General features: G+C 40.8%; 1 protein-coding gene and 1 long non-coding RNA gene across 3 annotated transcripts in view; one reads left to right on the top strand and one right to left on the bottom strand.

Annotated features, from left to right (window-relative positions):
- LOC139262878 (uncharacterized) overlaps positions 1-16,014 on the bottom strand; it is a 151,655-nt gene extending 135,641 nt beyond the window's left edge. Inside the window, exon 1 of the long non-coding RNA XR_011592987.1 lies at positions 15,968-16,014. This is a non-coding gene — a long non-coding RNA (uncharacterized lncRNA). The remainder of the gene's footprint in view (positions 1-15,967) is intronic.
- The window catches only part of sgcd (sarcoglycan, delta (dystrophin-associated glycoprotein)), a 275,576-nt gene that overhangs the window by 123,396 nt on the left and 131,222 nt on the right, over positions 1-20,958 (top strand). For both annotated transcript variants that reach the window (XM_070878108.1, XM_070878109.1), the window contains exon 3: positions 10,379-10,480. In XM_070878108.1, the coding sequence (XP_070734209.1) occupies positions 10,379-10,480 (102 nt within the window). The remainder of the gene's footprint in view (positions 1-10,378; positions 10,481-20,958) is intronic.

Raw genomic sequence — 20,958 nt, 5'->3', positions numbered from 1 at the left:
ACCACCAGTGATATAATACTCACACCACCAGTGATATAATGCACACACCAGTGATATAATGCACACACCAGTGATATAATGTACACACCAGTGATATAATGCACACATGGTGATATAATGCACACACCACCAGTGATATAATGCTCGCCAGTGATATAATATTCACACACCCAGTGATATAATGCACACAACAGTGATATAATACTCACACCACCAGTGATATAATGCTAAACCACCAATGATATAATACTCACCACACCAGTGACATAATACTCATACTACCAATGATATAATCCACACATCAGTGATATAATGCTTACACCACCAATGATATAATGCACACACCAACAGTGATAAAATGCTCACCAGTGATATAATACTCACTCCACCAGTGATATAATACTCACTCCACCAGTGATATAATATTCACACACCCAGTGATATAATGCACACACCAGTGATATAATGCTCACTCCACCAGTGGTATAATGCTCACACCACCAGTGATATAATGCTCACCAGTGATATAATACTCACTCCAACATTGATATAATGCTCACCAGTGATATTATACTCAATCCATCAGTGATATAATGCTCACACCAGTGATATAATGCACACACCAGTGATATAATGCTCACAGCACCAGTGATATAATGTACACACCACCAGTGATAAAATGCTCACCGAACCAGTGACATAATGAACACACCAGTGATATAATGTACACAAGAGTGATATAATGCATACACAAGTGATATAATGCTCACACCACCAGTGATATAATACTCACACTACCAGTGATATAATACTCACACTACCAGTGATATAATACTCACACTACCAGTGATATAATACTCACACCACCAGTGATATAATCCACACACCAGTGATATAATCCACACACCAGTGATATAATGCTCACCACCAGTGATATAATCCACACACCAGTGATATAATGCTCACCACCAGTGATATAATGCTCACCACCAGTGATATAATGCTCACCACCAGTGATATAATGCATACACCAGTGATATAATGCTCACACCACCAGTGGTATGATGCTCACACCACCAGTGATATAATGTTCACCAGTGATATAATGTTCACCAGTGATATAATACTCACTCCACCAGTGATATAATACTTACTCAACCAGTGATATAATGCACACACCACCAGTGATATAATGTACAAACCATTGATATAACGCTTACACCACCAGTAATATAATGCACACACTAGTGATATAATGCACGCACCAATGATATAATGCTCACACCACCAGTGATATAATGTACACACCAGTGATATAATGTACACACCAGTGATATAATGTACACACCAGTGATATAATGCACACACCAGTGATATAATGTACACACCAGTGATATAATGCTCACATGGTGGTATAATGCACACACCACCTGTGATATAATGTTCACACACCCAGTGATATAATGTTCACACCACCAGTGATATAATACTCACTCCACCAGTGATATAATGCACACACCACCAGTGATATAATGCTCACACCACCAGTGGTACAATGCTCACACCACCAGGGTACAATGCTCACACCACCAGTGGTATAATGCTCACACCACCAGTGATATAATGCTCACCAGTGATATAATACTCACTCCAACAGTGATATAATGCTCACCAGTGATATTATACTCAATCCATCAGTGATATAATGCTCACACCAGTGATATAATGCACACACCAGTGATATAATGCTCACAGCACCAGTGATATAATGTACACATCACCAGTGATATAATGCTCACAGAACCAGTGACATAATGTACAGAACCAGTGACATAATGTACACACCAGATATATAATGTACACACCAGTGATATAATGCATACACAAATGATATAATGCTCACACCACCAGTGATATAATACTCACACACCCAGTGATATAATGCACACAACAGTGATATAATACTCACACTACCAGTGATATAATACTCATACCACCAGTGATATAATCCACACACCAGTGATATAATGCTCACACCACCAGTGATATAATGTACACACCAGTGATATAATGCACACACCAATGATATAATGCTCACACCACCAGTGATATAATGTACACACCAGTGATATAATGTACACACCAGTGATATAATGCACAAACCAGTGATATAATGCTCACATGGTGGTATAATGCACACACCACCTGTGATATAATACTCACCACCAGTGATATAATGCATACACCAGTGATATAATGCTCACACCACCAGTGGTATGATGCTCACACCACCAGTGATATAATGCTCACCAATGATATAATGTTCACACACCCAGTGATATAATGTTCACACCACCAGTGATATAATACTCATTCCACCAGTGATATAATACTCATTCCACCAGTGATGTAATGCTCACACCACCAGTGATATAATGCTCACACCAACAGTGATATAATGCTCACACCACCAGTGGTATAATGCTCACACCACCAGTGATATAATGCTCACCAGTGATATAATGCTCACACCACCAGTGATCTAATAATCACACCACCAGTGGTATAATGCTCACACCACCAGTGATATAATGCTCACCAGTGATCTAATGCTCACACCACCAGTGATCTAATGCTCACAGCACCAGTGATCTAATGCTCACAGCACCAGTGATCTAATGCTCACAGCACCAGTGATCTAATGCTCACAGCACCAGTGATCTAATGCTCACAGCACCAGTGATCTAATGCTCACACCACCAGTGATCTAATGCTCACACCACCAGTGATCTAATGCTCACACCACCAGTGATCTAATGCTCACACCACCAGTGATCTAATGCTCACACCACCAGTGATCTAATGCTCACACCACCAGTGATCAAATGCTCACACCACCAGTGATCTAATGCTCACACCACCAGTGATCTAATGCTCACACCACCAGTGATCTAATGCTCACACCACCAGTGATCTAATGCTCACACCACCAGTGATCTAATGCTCACACCACCAGTGATCTAATGCTCACACCACCAGTGGTCTAATGCTCACACCACCAGTGATCTAATGCTCACACCACCAGTGATCTAATGCACACACCACCAGTGATCTAATGCTCACACCACCTGTGATCTAATGCTCACACCACCAGTGATCTAATGCTCACACCACCAGTGATCTAATGCTCACACCACCAGTGATCTAATGATCACACCACCAGTGATCTAATGATCACCAGTGATATAATGCTCACACCAAAAGTGATATAATGCTCACACCACCAGTGATCTAATGCTCACAGCACCAGTGATATAATGCTCTCCAGTGATATAATACTCACTCCACCAGTGATATAATGCTCATCAGTGATATAATACTCACTCCATCAGTGATATAATGCTAACACCAGTGATATATTGCACACACCACCAGTGATATAATGTTCACACACTCAGTGATATAATGCTCACATCACCAGTGATATAATACTCACTCCACCAGTGATATAATACTCACTCCACCAGTGATATACTACTCACACCACCAGTGATATAATGCTCACCAGTGATATAATACTCACTCCACCAGTGATATAATGCTCACACTGGTGATATAATGCACACACCACCAGTGATATAATGTTCACACACCCTGTGATATAATGTTCCCACCACCAGTGATATAATACACACACCAGTGATATAATGCTCACTCCAACAGTGAGATAATGATCACCAGTGATATTATACTCAATCCATCAGTGATATAATGCTCACACCAGTGATATAATGCACACACCAGTGATATAATGCTCACAGCACCAGTGATATAATGTACACATCACCAGTGATATAATGCTCACAGAACCAGTGACATAATGTACAGAACCAGTGACATAATGTACACACCAGATATATAATGTACACACCAGTGATATAATGCATACACAAATGATATAATGCTCACACCACCAGTGATATAATACTCACACACCCAGTGATATAATGCACACAACAGTGATATAATACTCACACTACCAGTGATATAATACTCATACCACCAGTGATATAATCCACACACCAGTGATATAATGCTCACACCACCAGTGATATAATGTACACACCAGTCATATAATGCACACACCAATGATATAATGCTCACACCACCAGTGATATAATGTACACACCAGTGATATAATGTACACACCAGTGATATAATGCACAAACCAGTGATATAATGCTCACATGGTGGTATAATGCACACACCACCTGTGATATAATACTCACCACCAGTGATATAATGCATACACCAGTGATATAATGCTCACACCACCAGTGGTATGATGCTCACACCACCAGTGATATAATGCTCACCAATGATATAATGTTCACACACCCAGTGATATAATGTTCACACCACCAGTGATATAACACTCATTCCACCAGTGATATAATACTCATTCCACCAGTGATGTAATGCTCACACCACCAGTGATATAATGCTCACACCACCAGTGATATAATGCTCACACCACCAGTGATATAATGCTCACACCACCAGTGATATAATGCTCACACCACAAGTGATATAATGCTCACACCACCAGTGATATAATGCTCACACCACCAGTGGTATAATGCTTAAACCACCAGTGATATAATGCTCACCAGTGATATAATGCTCACACCACCAGTGATCTAATAATCACACCACCAGTGGTATAATGCTCACACCACCTGTGATATAATGCTCACACCACCAGTGATATAATGCTCACACCACCAGTGATATAATGCTCACACCACCAGTGATATAATGCTCACACCAGCAGTGATATAATGCTCACACCACCAGTGGTATAATGCTCACACCACCAGTGGTATAATGATTACACCACCAGTGGTATAATGCTCACACCACCAGTGATATAATGCTCACCAGTGATATAATACTCACTCCACCAGTGATATACTACTCACTCCACCAGTGATATAATGCTCACCAGTGATATACTACTCACTCCACCAGTGATATAATGCTCACCAGTGATATAATACTCACGCCATCAGTGATATAATGCTAACACCAGTGATCTAATGCTCACACCACCAGTGATCTAATGCACACACCACCAGTGATATAATACTCACTCCACCAGTGATATAATGCTCACACCAAAAGTGATATAATGCTCACACCACCAGTGATATAATGCTCACCAGTGATATAATACTCACTCCACCAGTGATAGACTACTCACTCCACCAGTGATATAATGCTCACCAGTGATATAATGCTCTCCAGTGTTATAATACTCACTCCACCAGTGATATAATGCTCATCAGTGATATAATACTCACTCCATCAGTGATATAATGCTAACACCAGTGATATATTGCACACACCACCAGTGATATAATGTTCACACACCCAGTGATATAATGCTCACATCACCAGTGATATAATACTCACTCCACCAGTGATATAATACTCACTCCACCAGTGATATAATGCTCATACCAAAAGTGATATAATGCTCACACCACCAGTGATATAATGCTCACCAGTGATATAATACTCACTCCACCAGTGATATACTACTCACTCCACCAGTGATATAATGCTCACACTGGTGATATAATGCACACACCACCAGTGATATAATGTTCACACACCCTGAGATATAATGTTCCCACCACCAGTGATATAATACACACACCAGTGATATAATGCTCACACCACCAGTGGTATAATGCTCACACCACCAGTGATATAATGCTCACCAGTGATATAATACTCACTCCAACAGTGATATAATGCTCACCAATGATATTATACTCAATCCATCAGTGATATAATGCTCACACCAGTGATATAATGCTCACACCAGTGATATAATGCACACACCAGTGATATAATGCTCACAGCACCAGTGATATAATGTACACACCACCAGTGATATAATGCTCACAGAACCAGTGACATAATGTACAGAACCAGATATATAATGTACACACCAGATATATAATGTACACACCAGTGATATAATGCATACACAAGTGATATAATGCTCACACCACCCGTGATATAATACTCACACACCCAGTGATATAATGCACACAACAGTGATATAATACTCACACTACCAGTGATATAATACTCACACCACCAGTGATATAATACTCACACCATCAGTGATATAATGCTCAAACCACCAGTGATATAATACTCACACCACCAGTGATGTAATGTACACACCAGTGATATAATGCACACACCAATGATATAATGCTCACACCACCAGTGATATAATGTACACACCAGTGATATAATGTACACACCAGTGATATAATGTACACACCAGTGATATAATGCACAAACCAGTGATATAATGCTCACATGGTGGTATAATGCACACACCACCTGTGATATAATGCTCACCACCTGTGATATAATGCTCACCACCAGTGATATAATGCATACACCAGTGATATAATGCTCACACCACCAGTGGTATAATGCTCACACCACCAGTGATATAATGCTCACCAGTGATATAATGCTCACACCACCAGTGATCTAATAATCACACCACCAGTGGTATAATGCTCACACCACCTGTGATATAATGCTCACACCACTAGTGATATAATGCTCACACCACCAGTGATATAATGCTCACACCACCAGTGATATAATGCTCACACCAGCAGTGATATAATGCTCACACCACCAGTGGTATAATGCTCACACCACCAGTGGTATAATGATTACACCACCAGTGGTATAATGCTCACACCACCAGTGATATAATGCTCACCAGTGATATAATACTCACTCCACCAGTGATATACTACTCACTCCACCAGTGATATAATGCTCACCAGTGATATACTACTCACTCCACCAGTGATATAATGCTCACCAGTGATATAATACTCACGCCATCAGTGATATAATGCTAACACCAGTGATATATTGCACACACCACCAGTGATATAATGTTCACACACCCAGTGATATAATGCTCACATCACCAGTGATATAATACTCACTCCACCAGTGATATAATGCTCACACCAAAAGTGATATGCTCACACCACCAGTGATATAATGCTCACCAGTGATATAATACTCACTCCAACAGTGATATAATGCTCACCAGTGATATTATACTCAATCCATCAGTGATATAATGCACACACCAGTGAGATAATGCTCACAGCACCAGTGATATAATGTACACACCACCAGTGATATAATACTCACAGAACCAGTGACATAATGTACACACCAGATATATAATGTACACACCAGTGATATAATGCTCACTCCACCAGTGATATAATGTACACACCAGTGACATAATGTACACAAGAGTGATATAATGCATACACAAGTGATATAATGCTCACACCACCAGTGATATAATACTCATACACCAGTGATATAATGCAGACAACAGTGATATAATACTCACACTACCAGTGATATAATACTCACACCACCAGTGATATAATACTCACACCACCAGTGATATAATGCTCACACCACCAGTGATATAATGCTCACCACCAGTGATATAATGCTCACCACCAGTGATATAATGCTCACCACCAGTGATATAATGCTCACCACCAGTGATATAATGCATACACCAGTGATATAATGCTCACACCACCAGTGATATGATGCTCACCAGTGATATGATGCTCACCAGTGATATAATGCTCACCAATGATATAATACTCACTCCACCAGTGATATAATACTCACTCAACTGTGATATAATGCTCACACCACCAGTGATATAATGCTCACCAGTGATATAATACTCACTCCACCAGTGATATAATGCTCACACCAGTTATATAATGCACACACCACCAGTGATGTATTGTTCACACACCCAGTGATATAATGCTTACACCACCAGTGATATAATATTCACTCCACCAGTGATATAATGCACACGCCAGTGATATAATGCTCATATCAAAAGTGATATCATGCTCACACCACCAGTGATATAATGCTCACACCACCAGTGGTATAATGCTCATACCACCAGTGATATAATACTCACTCCACCAGTTATATAATGCTCACACCATTGATATAATGCTCACACCACCAGTGATATAATGTACACACCACCAGTGATATAATGCTCACAAGCCCAGCAATATAATGCACAATTGCCATTGTGGAGTGGTAAATCACAAGAGCATTGACCAATTTTCCAACAAAGTATCTCATCACTTGGGCGGACTCGGAACATTTTTCTGTATTTTCTTTATTTACTATTTTTCTGCAGCATCTGTAAGACTAAGAGATACAATTTTTGCTGAATTATTCCTTTGAATATAATTCTTTGATTTTTAAAAGGCATCCTAATAGTGAGAGGCCCACTTTCACCTCTGGTTGAAATCCTGACACGTCCCGGTGAGTTACTCTTATTCAAGCATGATCTCTACTCTCCCATCCTTCAGTGTGACCTCCCTACTTCCTACAATAGGCAGTGAGCTCAGAGCACAGAGCACTAGCAGCATAAAAATAACTGCTATCATATATCAGTGGAATTCTCAGCTGTCATTTGCATCCATTAGGGGACAGCTTATATCACTTCATGCTACACTGACATTAGGGGAGCATTATTGTGATGTTCATGCTACAATGACAGAAAAATACAAAATTTCATCTTTAAATATTATAATGAGAATTGGTGTAAATCTAAAAAAGAATTTTGTTTTAGATTTTTCAGGCAGATTCACTCCCTTGAAGAACTCTGACACATTACCATCATTTTGCTTAGAGCAGTACTTGTCCTTCATTGCAATCTTATTTTCCACCACATGAGCTTTTACTGGACCCTATTTTTCCCTGAAGTTTTCTATCATCATGTTTATTAAAACTAAGACAAAGATTAAATTGGGTTGCAGCAGCGGTGTGTGGTTTCTCAATTCCCTTTTCATAAATAAGGCAAATAGTCTTTTAGTGCCCACCCCTCCCCACCCCCATTTAATCTTTGAAATTGGACTGTGCTATTTTGAAGCCCTTTAAAGAGCAGCTACTGTAGTTGCATAGTCCACATATGGTGTCAGAGTACCAGCTTCTCATTTACACTGGGAGACTTTATAAAATGTGGTCTGTAAGATAGATCAATCATGTCTGTCCTAGTCCTATTTAGTATGCCAGTTTGGGGTCATTGCTTACTATAAACAGCTCAGCGGAGCCATATAACTGAATTTTTATGTCAGCTATGTGGAGCTCATTCTGTCTGCAGATAGTGCAGGTTGAATGAATTGTGTAAGCCCAAAATGTTCATGACTTTTACATTAGCAATTTTACACAAGTATTTATGGATGCAAATTGCAGGCACTCATTCATACTAATGGGTAAGAGACACCAGGGCTCAAATACACAGACACATGCACAAATTAAAATGGATGCAGGTTGTAAACCATATTAGCTGAGAGTGTAAAAGGCACCCACACGGTATGCTACTAAACTCCCTACCGAACACTGATTCTGACGAGCTACTTCCAGTAAAGAGCGTCTGTTTCTGCATATGGATTTCCCTCCTGTTTACTTCAATGGAATTTCAGATAACAATGAATTTGTCCTCGGGGAATCTCCCAAGTGAGATGTCTAACTGCTCAGTATGTAATAGATTTCACTGAATTCTTTAAGAAAGTGACTGCGCTGAATTTTATAGACTTCTCCACTTCAAGGGATTGGATAGTTAAAGTGTCTTGCAATGTAATTGGCTCTGATTTAGCTCACGGTGTGTGTGTGCCATTTAAGTATTTTTTATTTCTGTTAGTATAAAAATATATGTTTATACATGCATATTTCAATGTTTGCCCAATATTATTAGCCTGTTAATCTTGCGGACTCCTCCAGCAATCAGGAGAACGCAAAAAAGCGAGACTGAGTTGCAATAGGTAACATATCAAATGCTCTTCCGCCCCTCCCTATTAATGGAAAAGGACAGGACTGCAGAATCCCAGAGGAAGAAGCCCTCTCCTAACTAAATTATTAGACAATTTGGGGATATGGTCAAGTTGTGGCTGACCTAATATTTACTTCAAGGTTCCTCCCCTTTACTAAAATGTTATTACGAGCAAGGTTAGGGTCAAAGGGAACTACTTTGCCTGATGGTAGCCAAAAGTACTCCAGATTCAGTACTGATACCATTTAATGGAGAAGCAACATGATCTCTTGGATCAATTCTAATAGTGGGAAGATAGATTCTTCACCTGAGCACATTATTCTTAACACATTAATCTTGCTCCTCGCAGGCAATTAAAAATGATTTATTTATCTCTTGCATTCCTGAGTTTTGATTTTTAATGTTCTTTTTCCATTGCAGGATGGCATGGGGCATCTAAGAATCACTGACAAGGGCCTGCGGTTAGAAGGACCATCTGAGTTTTTGCAGCCTTTGTATGCCAAAGAAATCCGATCCAAAGCAGTAAGTGAAGAATCGCCATGTGTGCAGTGAGTGGGGCATGTTGACTTCAATTGGTACATAATGACATATTATACAAACCGAGACTGATGTTTTACGTAGGGTCATAAAACCATTTGTGTGCTCTGAACCAGTCATTACCAGCAATACCATATAAGTAGTGTCCTTATTGGCAATTATATCACTTTTGTAATGCAAGATGCAATAGATACGTGCAGCTATATGGATACAGAGAGGATATTTCCACTTCTAGGGGAAACTAAAACTAGGGGACATAATCTCAGAATAAGGGGCTACCCATTTAAAACTGAGAGTTGTAAATCTATGTAATTCTCTGCCCCAGAGAGCTGTGGAGGCTGGGTCATTGAATATATTTAAGGTGAAGATAGACATATTTTTGAGCGATAAGGGAATAAAGGGTTATGGGGAGCAAACAGGGAAGTGGAGCTGAGTCCATGATCAGATCAGCCATGATCTTATTAAATGACAGAGCAGGCTCGAGGGGCCTAATGGCCTACTCCGGCTCCTATTTCTTATGTTCTTATACTGCATGAATGGTCCAACATGCAATGGGCTATGTGTCATTTTACCATCTGTTCATACTTAAACCATGAATAACACTGGAAACATGCCAATCACAATATGTCATGCTGTCAGTGGGGCTGGATGCCGGGGTGATCAATGCCATCATCCATACTGGTAGGCACTGTCATAGCTACCTGGAAGTGACAATATGGAACTGTCTTTACAGGATGCAAATCAGCAGAGAGCTAGATATAGTGCTATGCCATCTGCTACTCGGGCACCTCTAGTGGAAGCAGTATGCTATAGACGGAGCTAAGCGATCCCACAACCAACGGATCAGATCAAAGCTCTGCAGTCCTGCCACATCCAGTTGTGAATGGTGGTGGACAATTAAACAACTAACGGGAGGAGGAGGCTCTGTAAATATTTTCATCCTCGATAATGGCGGAGCCCAGCACACAAGTGCAAAACACAAGGCTGAAGCGTTTGCAACCATCAGCCAGATGCGCCGAGTGGATGATCCATCTCGGCCACCTCCTGAGGTCCCCACCATCACAGAAGCCAGTCTTCAGCCAATTCGATTCACTCCACGTGATATCAAGAAATGACTGAGCGCACTGGATACAGTGGCAATAGACTCCGACAACACCCTGGCTGTTGTGCTGAAGACTCATGATTCAGAACTAGCTGCGCCTCTAACCAAGCTATTCCAGTACAGCTACAGCACTGGTAACTACCTGACAATATGGAAAACTGCCCAGGCATGTCCTGTCCATAAAAAAACAGGACAATTCCAATCTGACCAATTACCGCCCCATCAGTCTACTCTCATTCATCAGCAAAGTCTCGGAATGTGTCGTTGACAGTGCTATCAAGCGGCACTTACTCACTAATAGGCTGCTCACCAAAGCTCAATTTGGGTTCCGCCAGGACCACTCGGCTCCAGACCTCATTACAGCTTTGGTCCAAACATGGACAAAAGAGCTGAATTCCAGAGTTGAGGTGAGAATGACTGCCCTTGACATCAAGACAGCATTTAACCGAGTGTGACATCAAGGAGCCCTAGTAAAATTGAAGTCAATGGGAATCGGGGGAAAATTCTCCGCTGGCTGGAGTCATACTTGGCACAAAGGAAGATGATTGTTGGAGGCCAATCATCACAGCCCCAGCACATTGCTGCAGGAGTTCTTCAGGGCAGTTCCTAGGCCCAACCATTTTCAGCTGCTTCAACAAATGACCTTCCCTCCATCATAAGGTCAGAAGTGGGGAATTTTGCTGATGATTGCACAGTATCCAGTTCGCAACTCTTCAGATAATGAAGCAGTGTATGCCCATATGGAACAAGACCTGGATGACATTCAGGCTTGTGCTGATAAGTGGCAGGTAACATTCGTGCCACACAAGTGCCAGGCAATGACCATCTCCAACAAGCGACAGTCTAACCACCTCCCCTTGACATTCAACAACAACAACAACAACTTGTATTAATATAGCACCTTTACCATAGTGAAACGTACCAAGGCATTTCACAGATGATGTATTATGATATATATTTTTTTAATTTGACACCGAGCTGCATAAGTAGAAGTTAGCGCAGGTGACCAAAAGCTTGGTCAAAGAGACAGGTTTTAAGGAGCGTCTTGAAGGAGGAAAGAGAAGTAGAGAAGCGGAGAGGTTTAGGCAATGAGTTCCAGAGCTTGAGGCCTAGGCAACAGAAGGCACGGCCACCAATGGTTGAGCGATTATAATCAGGGATGCTCGAGGATCTCGGGGATGTTGTGGGGCTGGAGGGGATTACAGAGATAGGTAGTAATTACATCAACAGCATTACCATCGCCGAATCCCCCACCATCAACATCCTGGGTGTTAGCATTGACCATATACCTAACTGAACCAGCCACATAAATACTGTGGCTGCAAGACCACGTCAGAGGCTAGGTATTCTGCAGCAAGTATCTCACCTCCTGACTTGCCAAAGCCTTTCTACCATCTACAAGTTACTGCAGCAACTCGCCAAGTCTTCTTCAACAGACTTGCAGGTGATGGTGATGGGAACAGCATCACCTGCAAGTTCCCTTCCAAGTCACACACGATCCTGACTTGGAAATATATCGCCGTTCCTTCAGTATAGTTGGATCAAAATTTTGGAACTCCCTCCCTAACAGCACTGTGATAATACATTCACCACACAGACTGCAGCGGTTCAAGAAGGCAGCCATGCAGCATAGGGATAACCCAGCCAATGAAGATACTGGGTACTTGCAGCCTTCACCCTGTTTTCTAACACCATGCTGTCAAGCTACAATTCTGATCTATGGGAATAGTGTCATAGAATGGCAAGGAAGGCCATTCTCCTTGCAGCCTCCTCATGAAACATCTATATCTATTTACATCTGCATGCATTTTCTGTCAACCTTAACATTTATAATCATAACTGTTTATGTAAAATTACACCCATCTGCCAGTGGTTGTGCTGCAGTACCTCCACTGGTGGAAGTGTGTAATGACAGCTAACAAGCTTGCGGTTTTCATTGGCCCTGAATTTGCGGTTGGAGGCTTCCTGTGGGGAAATGCTCTGATCCACAAATAAAATGCTTGCATACCTGGTGGTCCGGGAGGTATGGAGATTTGCGGTCCTGGGTCTCTCCGGGTACGTGCAGGAGGATCTCAGGGGTACATGTGGTTCGCAAGCACCCCTAGGATCATGTAGGGTGGCCCAACGAATGACAGAAGGGGATCCCCATTCATGTATGAATGGGAATACCCCCCCAAAATATATCTACCCTTCAAATAAATAAAAAAACTTAACATATTTAACATTTATTAAAATGGCATTTAATTAAATATTTAAAACAAAAAAATAATTTTTTGAAAAGTAAATTTACATGTTTTAAAGGGGCTAAAAATAAACTTACCTTATTTCACAGGTTTTTAAATGTATAAATTATTGATAACATTTTAGTTTTCTGTTTTTTTTAAAACTCTTATGTAAGAATTTCATGGGCATTTGCTGGGCAGAAGTTCGCTCACAGATGCCCTTTTCCCAAGGATGTGTTAGATCTATCAAGAGAATTCTTGACAAATTGCAAGTTCCAGGTTTTAGTGCATGCACAGCGCATGCCTAAACCTGGAAGTTGTGCGGCCCCTACGATCACGTGTGCACCTTGTGCACGCCCATAGGGACCACAAATTACGGCCCATTATAAATGTGAATGTATTCATTTACAATGGAAAATAAGAATATGACTTTAAAATGGGGACTTCACATGCTTGGCCTAGTCCAATTATCATCCGCACTCTAACCCCACTTAGCCTAAGCAGGGGAATGATACCATAGTGGTTATGTTACTGGACTAATAATCCAAAGGCTTGGACTACTGATCCAGAGACAGGAGATCAAATTCCACCATGCCAGCTGGGGAATTTAAATTCAATTAAATAAATCTGGAATAAAAGCTAGTATCAGCAATGGTGACCATGAAACTTTCAGATTGTCATAAAAGCCCATTTGGTTTTTATGACAATCTCCTTTCGGGAAGGAAATCTGCCATCCTTATCTGGTCTGGCCTATATATGACTCAAGGCCCACAGCAATGTGGTTGACTCTTAACTGCCCTCTGAAATGGTCTAGCAAGCCACTCAGTTGTGTACCACCACCCTCTCATGGGCAATTAGGGATGGGCAATAAATGCTGGCCTTGCCAGCGATGCCCACATCCCATGAATGAATTTTTAAAAACCTGAAGACTACTTGATTGTGACTTCTGCTTTGCAATGCTATGAGGGATTAATGGGAAATAAAGTCAAAAAGGCTTCATATAATATATGACAGAATGGATTAGAACCAACAAAGACTTTCAAAAGTACAGCAAGCAAAAATGGGTTGTAAAGTGAAAACTGTCTCACCTAGACATATGGTGGCATGTGGGTGGGGGCTGGTGGTGATATTCATCCTCACCATTTGGGCAGTAAAGTGGCAGAGCTGTTTACTCACACCATTTCATTTCCATGGGAATCAACAGAAATGAAAATTGGACCGGTTCTATAATGGGTGGGCAAGTGATGAAAATGAAAATTACCCACATCGTGTAAATGGATTGAAGAACAAAAAATCCACTGGGCCACATAATCTAGGAAATAAGGGGCGATGGAGGAAATTTGCGGGTACTGGGTACAATACTGAAAGATGAATTGCATATTGAATTCGAATATTGGAAACTAAAAGCTGCACTGGGAGAGTGCTGCACTGTCTGCCCTTTCGGGGGGATATAAAAGATCCCACAGCACTATTTGAAGATGAGCAGGAGAGTTCTCCACAGTATCCTGGCTAACATTGATCCCTCAACCCAACACCTTAAACTGAAGACCTGGTCATTTACTTCATTGCTAGTTGTGTGTCCCTGCTATGCGCTAATTGGCTGTCACATTTCCTACATTATAACAGTGACTACATTTTAAACAAAGAAAAGGATGTCACTAGCTGTAAAGCACTCTCGAATGTTCTAAGGTTGTGAATAGGCACTATATAAATCCAAATTAATTCTTTACTTTTATATTAATAGAAAGCTAAACTTTTCATCGCAATAACCTTGTCTGGTCCCAACCAAAATGAGAGGAGTAGTTAAATCTTTGATAAGCTCAACTGCTGATAGGCAGAACTACTTTGCTAATTCTTATTGGTTTATCTGTATTTAATATAATTATTTACAAGGATAAGATATGGTGACACTTACAGAAATTTCTATCTGCCATCTTCAGATTACATTTTTTTCCTACAATTCGATGAACATATAATCAAGTTGACATAAAAGTCACTTTTGTTATCTTTGTGATAAACGAGAATAAATTTAAGCTTCAGAAATAGGTCAGTGCATTACTGAGCCCTTGCAGTATCTTCATTTCATGTTTCTCTTTCAAGATTCAGTTGTTCAATCAGCTAATTAAACTTGTCACATGCAACACAAACCTTTATTTCTTGCTGCTCTCTGTCCTTCCTTTCAGGTTTCACTGCTCTGCAATGTTTAGCTGATGATTGCGAAGTGGGGAAACCAGTGAGTGCTGAGTTCCAAGCTCATGCGTTGGAAATATATTCACCTCAATTCAGACTCAGCCTAACTGTTGAAGAAATGTAGAACATCTCAACTGTTGCAAAACAACTCCAATGTATATTTTCTGAGATGGTATTCTGATTTTCAGACAGCTGAGAAGCCTTCAGCTAATAAGGTTAATCCAAAGTAAACTAATGCCATACACATACCTACATTTAGATCGGGGTTTGAGATTACCCTCTGGAACACAATGGATTCTTCAATTCCAAATTGCAGAACGTTTTCTTTTACCTTACATATTGAGCTAATTGCAGTGAAGGGACACATGGGAAAGAAAGCGTAGGCAATTGGTGCAAACCCCTTCTGCCTCCCATCAATGCGCTGTTTCTCAGTTAGTAAAATATGTGGGAGAACACATCAAGGAAAAAAATCTGTCTAATTATGTTATAAAATGGATCCCATTGTCAATATGACATACGAAGGGTACTCCAAAGATATATCGAGAACAGCAAAGGAAGGAAAATTTGGGAAACAGTCATTGATCTTCTTAAGTTGTTTCACTGTGGTCTTATCAGACAAAGGCATTTGAGCTAACTGGATAACACCATTATAAATAAGTTCACGAGCACCAGCAAATCCATCACAGTATTGGCTGGTGTGAGTGCAGAAAAGAAGCTGGAGCTCCATGCAACTGTCAGTTCATGGTGGCGATTCATAACAAATTAGTTAACTTACCTCAAGTACACAAATCTTTATCTTTCTATTTCTCATCTGCTACTTGTAAAAAAAAAAGATCTTGGCTAGCATCTTCTACTGGTACTGGTGCTCTTGTGCCGTGCTGCACAGCGTTGTAATGTCCCAGTATTTCTAGAATCTATGATGTAGCATTGCACAGGCTTATTTCCTATTATAAATAACATGTATAAACAGAGTTGCAGTTGGCAGGGTATATCACTGAATGACGAAGATGCAGGAATCCTGTCAACAATTCCTTACATGGGTTTGAGATCGTAGCTGGGCTGTCATGGGAATGGTGCTGGCTTGGCAGCTCTCAACAGGTAGAAGAGTGTTCCCAGCTCCTTTAGATCAGCATTAGTAAATGTTGGGAGTCTTCCCCTTGGATGAGCCTGGTGCATGATCTCGAGGTACTTAACTTGACATTGTCATTGAAACATCAGGATTGGCATTGAGGACTGGGAGTGATTGAGCCAGTTTCTCAATATGCTGAATAAAGTAAAAGAAACCAAATCCCATAACAGAAAACTGCCTATAATCACATTAAGAAATTCAATCAGAATGACTGAAGGAATGCCTATAAGGTATTCTACTGACGTCATATGCATTATTGGTGCAGAATAGCGGCAGCTTTAGTCTGCGTCTAACATGTCTTCTATTTGACCTTCTTGATGCAAAAATTAAAACATTGTTGCATTCCCTATGAGGCCGAGATTCCCCACCTTGATGAGCACAAACTCCCTTTTAAAAATATAATCATAAAACAGGAGCTCGTATCCTGAAAATAATGTATCCGGGATAGTTTCCTTGAACAGTACGTTGTGGATCCAACCAGGGAGCAGGCTATCTTAGATCTGGTACTGTATAATGACACAGGATTAATTAATGATCTCATAGTAAAGGATCCTCGAGGAATGAGTGACCATAACATGGTTAAATTTCAAATTCAGTTAGGGGGTGAGAAAGTTGGATCTCAAATCAGTGTCCTAAGCTTAATTAAAGCAGAATACAAAGGTATGAGGGCAGAGTTGGCTAAGTGGACTGGTTAAATAGATTAAAGTATGGGACGGTTGATGAGCAGTGGTAGATATTTAAGGAGACATTAATGATTTAGACGAGGGGATGTAGTATCTCCAAATTTGCAGATGACACTAAGCTGGGTGGCAGTGTGAGCTGCAAGGAGGATGCTATGAGGCTGCAGAGTGACTTGGATAGGTTAGGTGAGTGGGCAAATGCATGGCAGATGAAGTATAATGTGGATCAATGTGAGGTTATCCACTTTGGTGGTAAAAACAGAGAGACAGACTATTATCTGAATGGTAACAGATTAGGAAAAGGGGAGGTGCAACAAGACCTGGGTGTCATGGTACATCAGTCATTGAAGGTTGGCATGCAGGTACAGCAGGCGGTTAAGAAAGCAAATGACATGTTGGCCTTCATAGCGAGGGGATTTGAGTACAGGGGCAGGGAGGTGTTGCTACAGTTGTACAGGGCCTTGGTGAGGCCACACCTGGAGTATTGTGTACAGTTTTTGTCTCCTAACTTGAGGAAGGACATTCTTGCTATTGAGGGAGTGCAGCGAAGGTTCACCAGACTGATTCCCGGGATGGTGGGACTGACATATCAAGAAAGACTGGATCAACTGTGCTTGTATTCACTGGAGTTCAGAAGAATGAGAGGGAATCTCATAGAAATGTTTAAAATTCTGACGGGTTTAGACAGGTTAGATGCAGGAAGAATGTTCCCAATGTTGGGGAAGTCCAGAACCAGGGGTCACAGTCTAAGGATAAGGGGTAAGCCATTTAGGACCGAGAGGAGGAGAAACTTCTTCACCCAGAGAGTGGTGAACCTGTGAAATTCTCTACCACAGAAAGTTGTTGAAGCCAATTCACTAAATATATTCAAAAAGGAGTTAGATGTAGTCCTTACTACTAGGGGGATCAAGGGGTATGGCGAGAAAGCAGGAATGGGGTACTGAAGTTGCATGTTCAGCCATGAACTCATTGAATGGTGATGCAGGCTCGAAGGGCCGAATGGCCTACTCCTGCACCTATTTTCTATGTTTCTATGTTTCTATTTCATAACTCGCACCAAAAATATATCCCAATGAGAAGGAAAGACTGTAAGAGAAGGAAGGGATAGCCATCTGTGGCTAACTAAGGAAATAAGAGATGGTATCAAATTGAAAACAAGGGCATACAAAGTGGCCAAGACTAGTGGCAGGCCAGAGGATTGGGAAACTTTTAAAAGCCAGCAAAGAACGACTAAAAAAATGATAGAGAGGGAAGATAAATTATGGAAGTAAACTAGCACGAAGTATAAAAGCAGAGAAGGCCTTCCTCCAATTGTACAGGGTATTGGTGAGGCTACACCTAGAGTACTGCGTACAGTTTTGGTCTCCGTATTTAAGGAAGGATAGACTTGCATTGGAGGCAGTTCAGAGAAGGTTCACTAGGTTGATTCCGGAGATGAGGGGGTTGACTTATGAAGATAGGTTGAGTAGGTTGGGCCTATACTCATTGGAGTTCAGAAGAATGAACGGTGATCTTATCGAAACATATAAGATAATGAGGGGACTCGACAAGGTGGATGCAGAGAGGATATTTCCACTCATAGGGGAAACTAAAACTAGGGGACATAGTCTCAGAATAAAGGGCCGCCCAATTAAAACTGAGGTGAGGAGGAATTTCTTCTCTCAGAAGTTTGTAAATCTATGGAATTCTCTGCCCCAGAGAGCTGTGGAGGCTGGGTCATTGAATATATTTAAGGCGGAAATTGACAGATTTTTGAGCGATAAGGGAATAAAGGGTTATGGTGAGCAGGCAGGGAAGTGGAGCTGAGTCCATGATCAGTTCAACCATGATATTAAATGGTGGAGCAGGCTCGAGGGGCCAGGTGGCTTACTCCTGCTCCTATTTCTTATGTTCTTATGAAAACATGATTCATTACTTCTGAGTATATACTTAGGAAATTTATGGAAATTGAACTAGTCATCTAAGGGACCAGCTGTCACCACATACTGCCATTTTCTAAATTAAACTGGACTTTTAAACAACATAATGTATTGTAGACAACTGCAAGAGCCATCTGCTGTGTCCGTAATAATGGAAAACCCTTTGGAGTCAATCACCTAAGGAGTGGCATTGTTTGTGGCACCTCACGTTCTCCAGATGTTGCGGTCACGCGACTGAGAGGTAGTCTTGTGTTTGGAATGTTTTCTAGCTACATGGAGCCAGTCGGTAGAGTGTGAGATGCTTCTGGAGTGTTTCAGTTTGAGAGGTACCTTGTGTCATACTGTTGGGCTGTCAGAACAAAGACATTTTGGGCAACTACAATAGCAGATGCTGTTAAAAAAGGATACACCATTGCATGCATCTATCTTTGGTGCGTGAATTATGTTGACAGCATACTGCTAATAAGGAAGAATAGGTAGGTACTTGCATATTATTAATTGGACACTAGATGGCCTCCTGATGGAAGTAGGCACATGGCAGCAATTACACTTCTTTTCTATTACTTTGTTATTCTTTGACGGGAATATTTTTGGTCAGGAAATAAAAGCAATTAGTTATTACCCCACCAATTCGAGTGTTCGTTTGGACATAACAGGTGAAAGGTAAATGATTAAGCAATTTTGTTGTCAACTAATAACGAGGCAAAGTTCACTTAAAGAAATTGACTTAATATTTAATTATTCCTTACACAGTGAGTGTCGCTGCTATTTGCTACTCAGTTTCTTTTTACAAACTATTGAACTCAATGATTAGCCAATCATTATGTCCTTATGAGGCAATTAACAGGAAGCACACAGCTACTTATAATTACATAGTATGTGTGATATACCCTTAGGACATCACTAATAAGCACACTACACAAGATGACTCTTAACAGAAACTGTCATCATTTCACTTTGCCACATGACCCTTTTATTATTTACATCATTAGTTGCATTACCACAGTAGTCCACAAGATCGAGCAGTAGTCCACTAGGGGGAGCTCTATTACACTTCTCCCTCCTCAATGAACAAGTAATCATAACAAAATAATCATTATGCATAACTTGCATGGTTATATACAAAAGATATGAACTTATTTTTCCATATTTACAAATCAAGCTTCATCACTGATTTTCTGTTTCGAAGAGGATACCTTCTCTCTTGAACAGAACTTTCCA

This window comes from Pristiophorus japonicus, chromosome 4 (genome assembly GCF_044704955.1).
Source record: "Pristiophorus japonicus isolate sPriJap1 chromosome 4, sPriJap1.hap1, whole genome shotgun sequence".
Lineage (NCBI taxonomy): Eukaryota > Metazoa > Chordata > Chondrichthyes > Pristiophoridae > Pristiophorus > Pristiophorus japonicus.
This window is presented reverse-complemented; position numbering and strand designations above follow the sequence as displayed.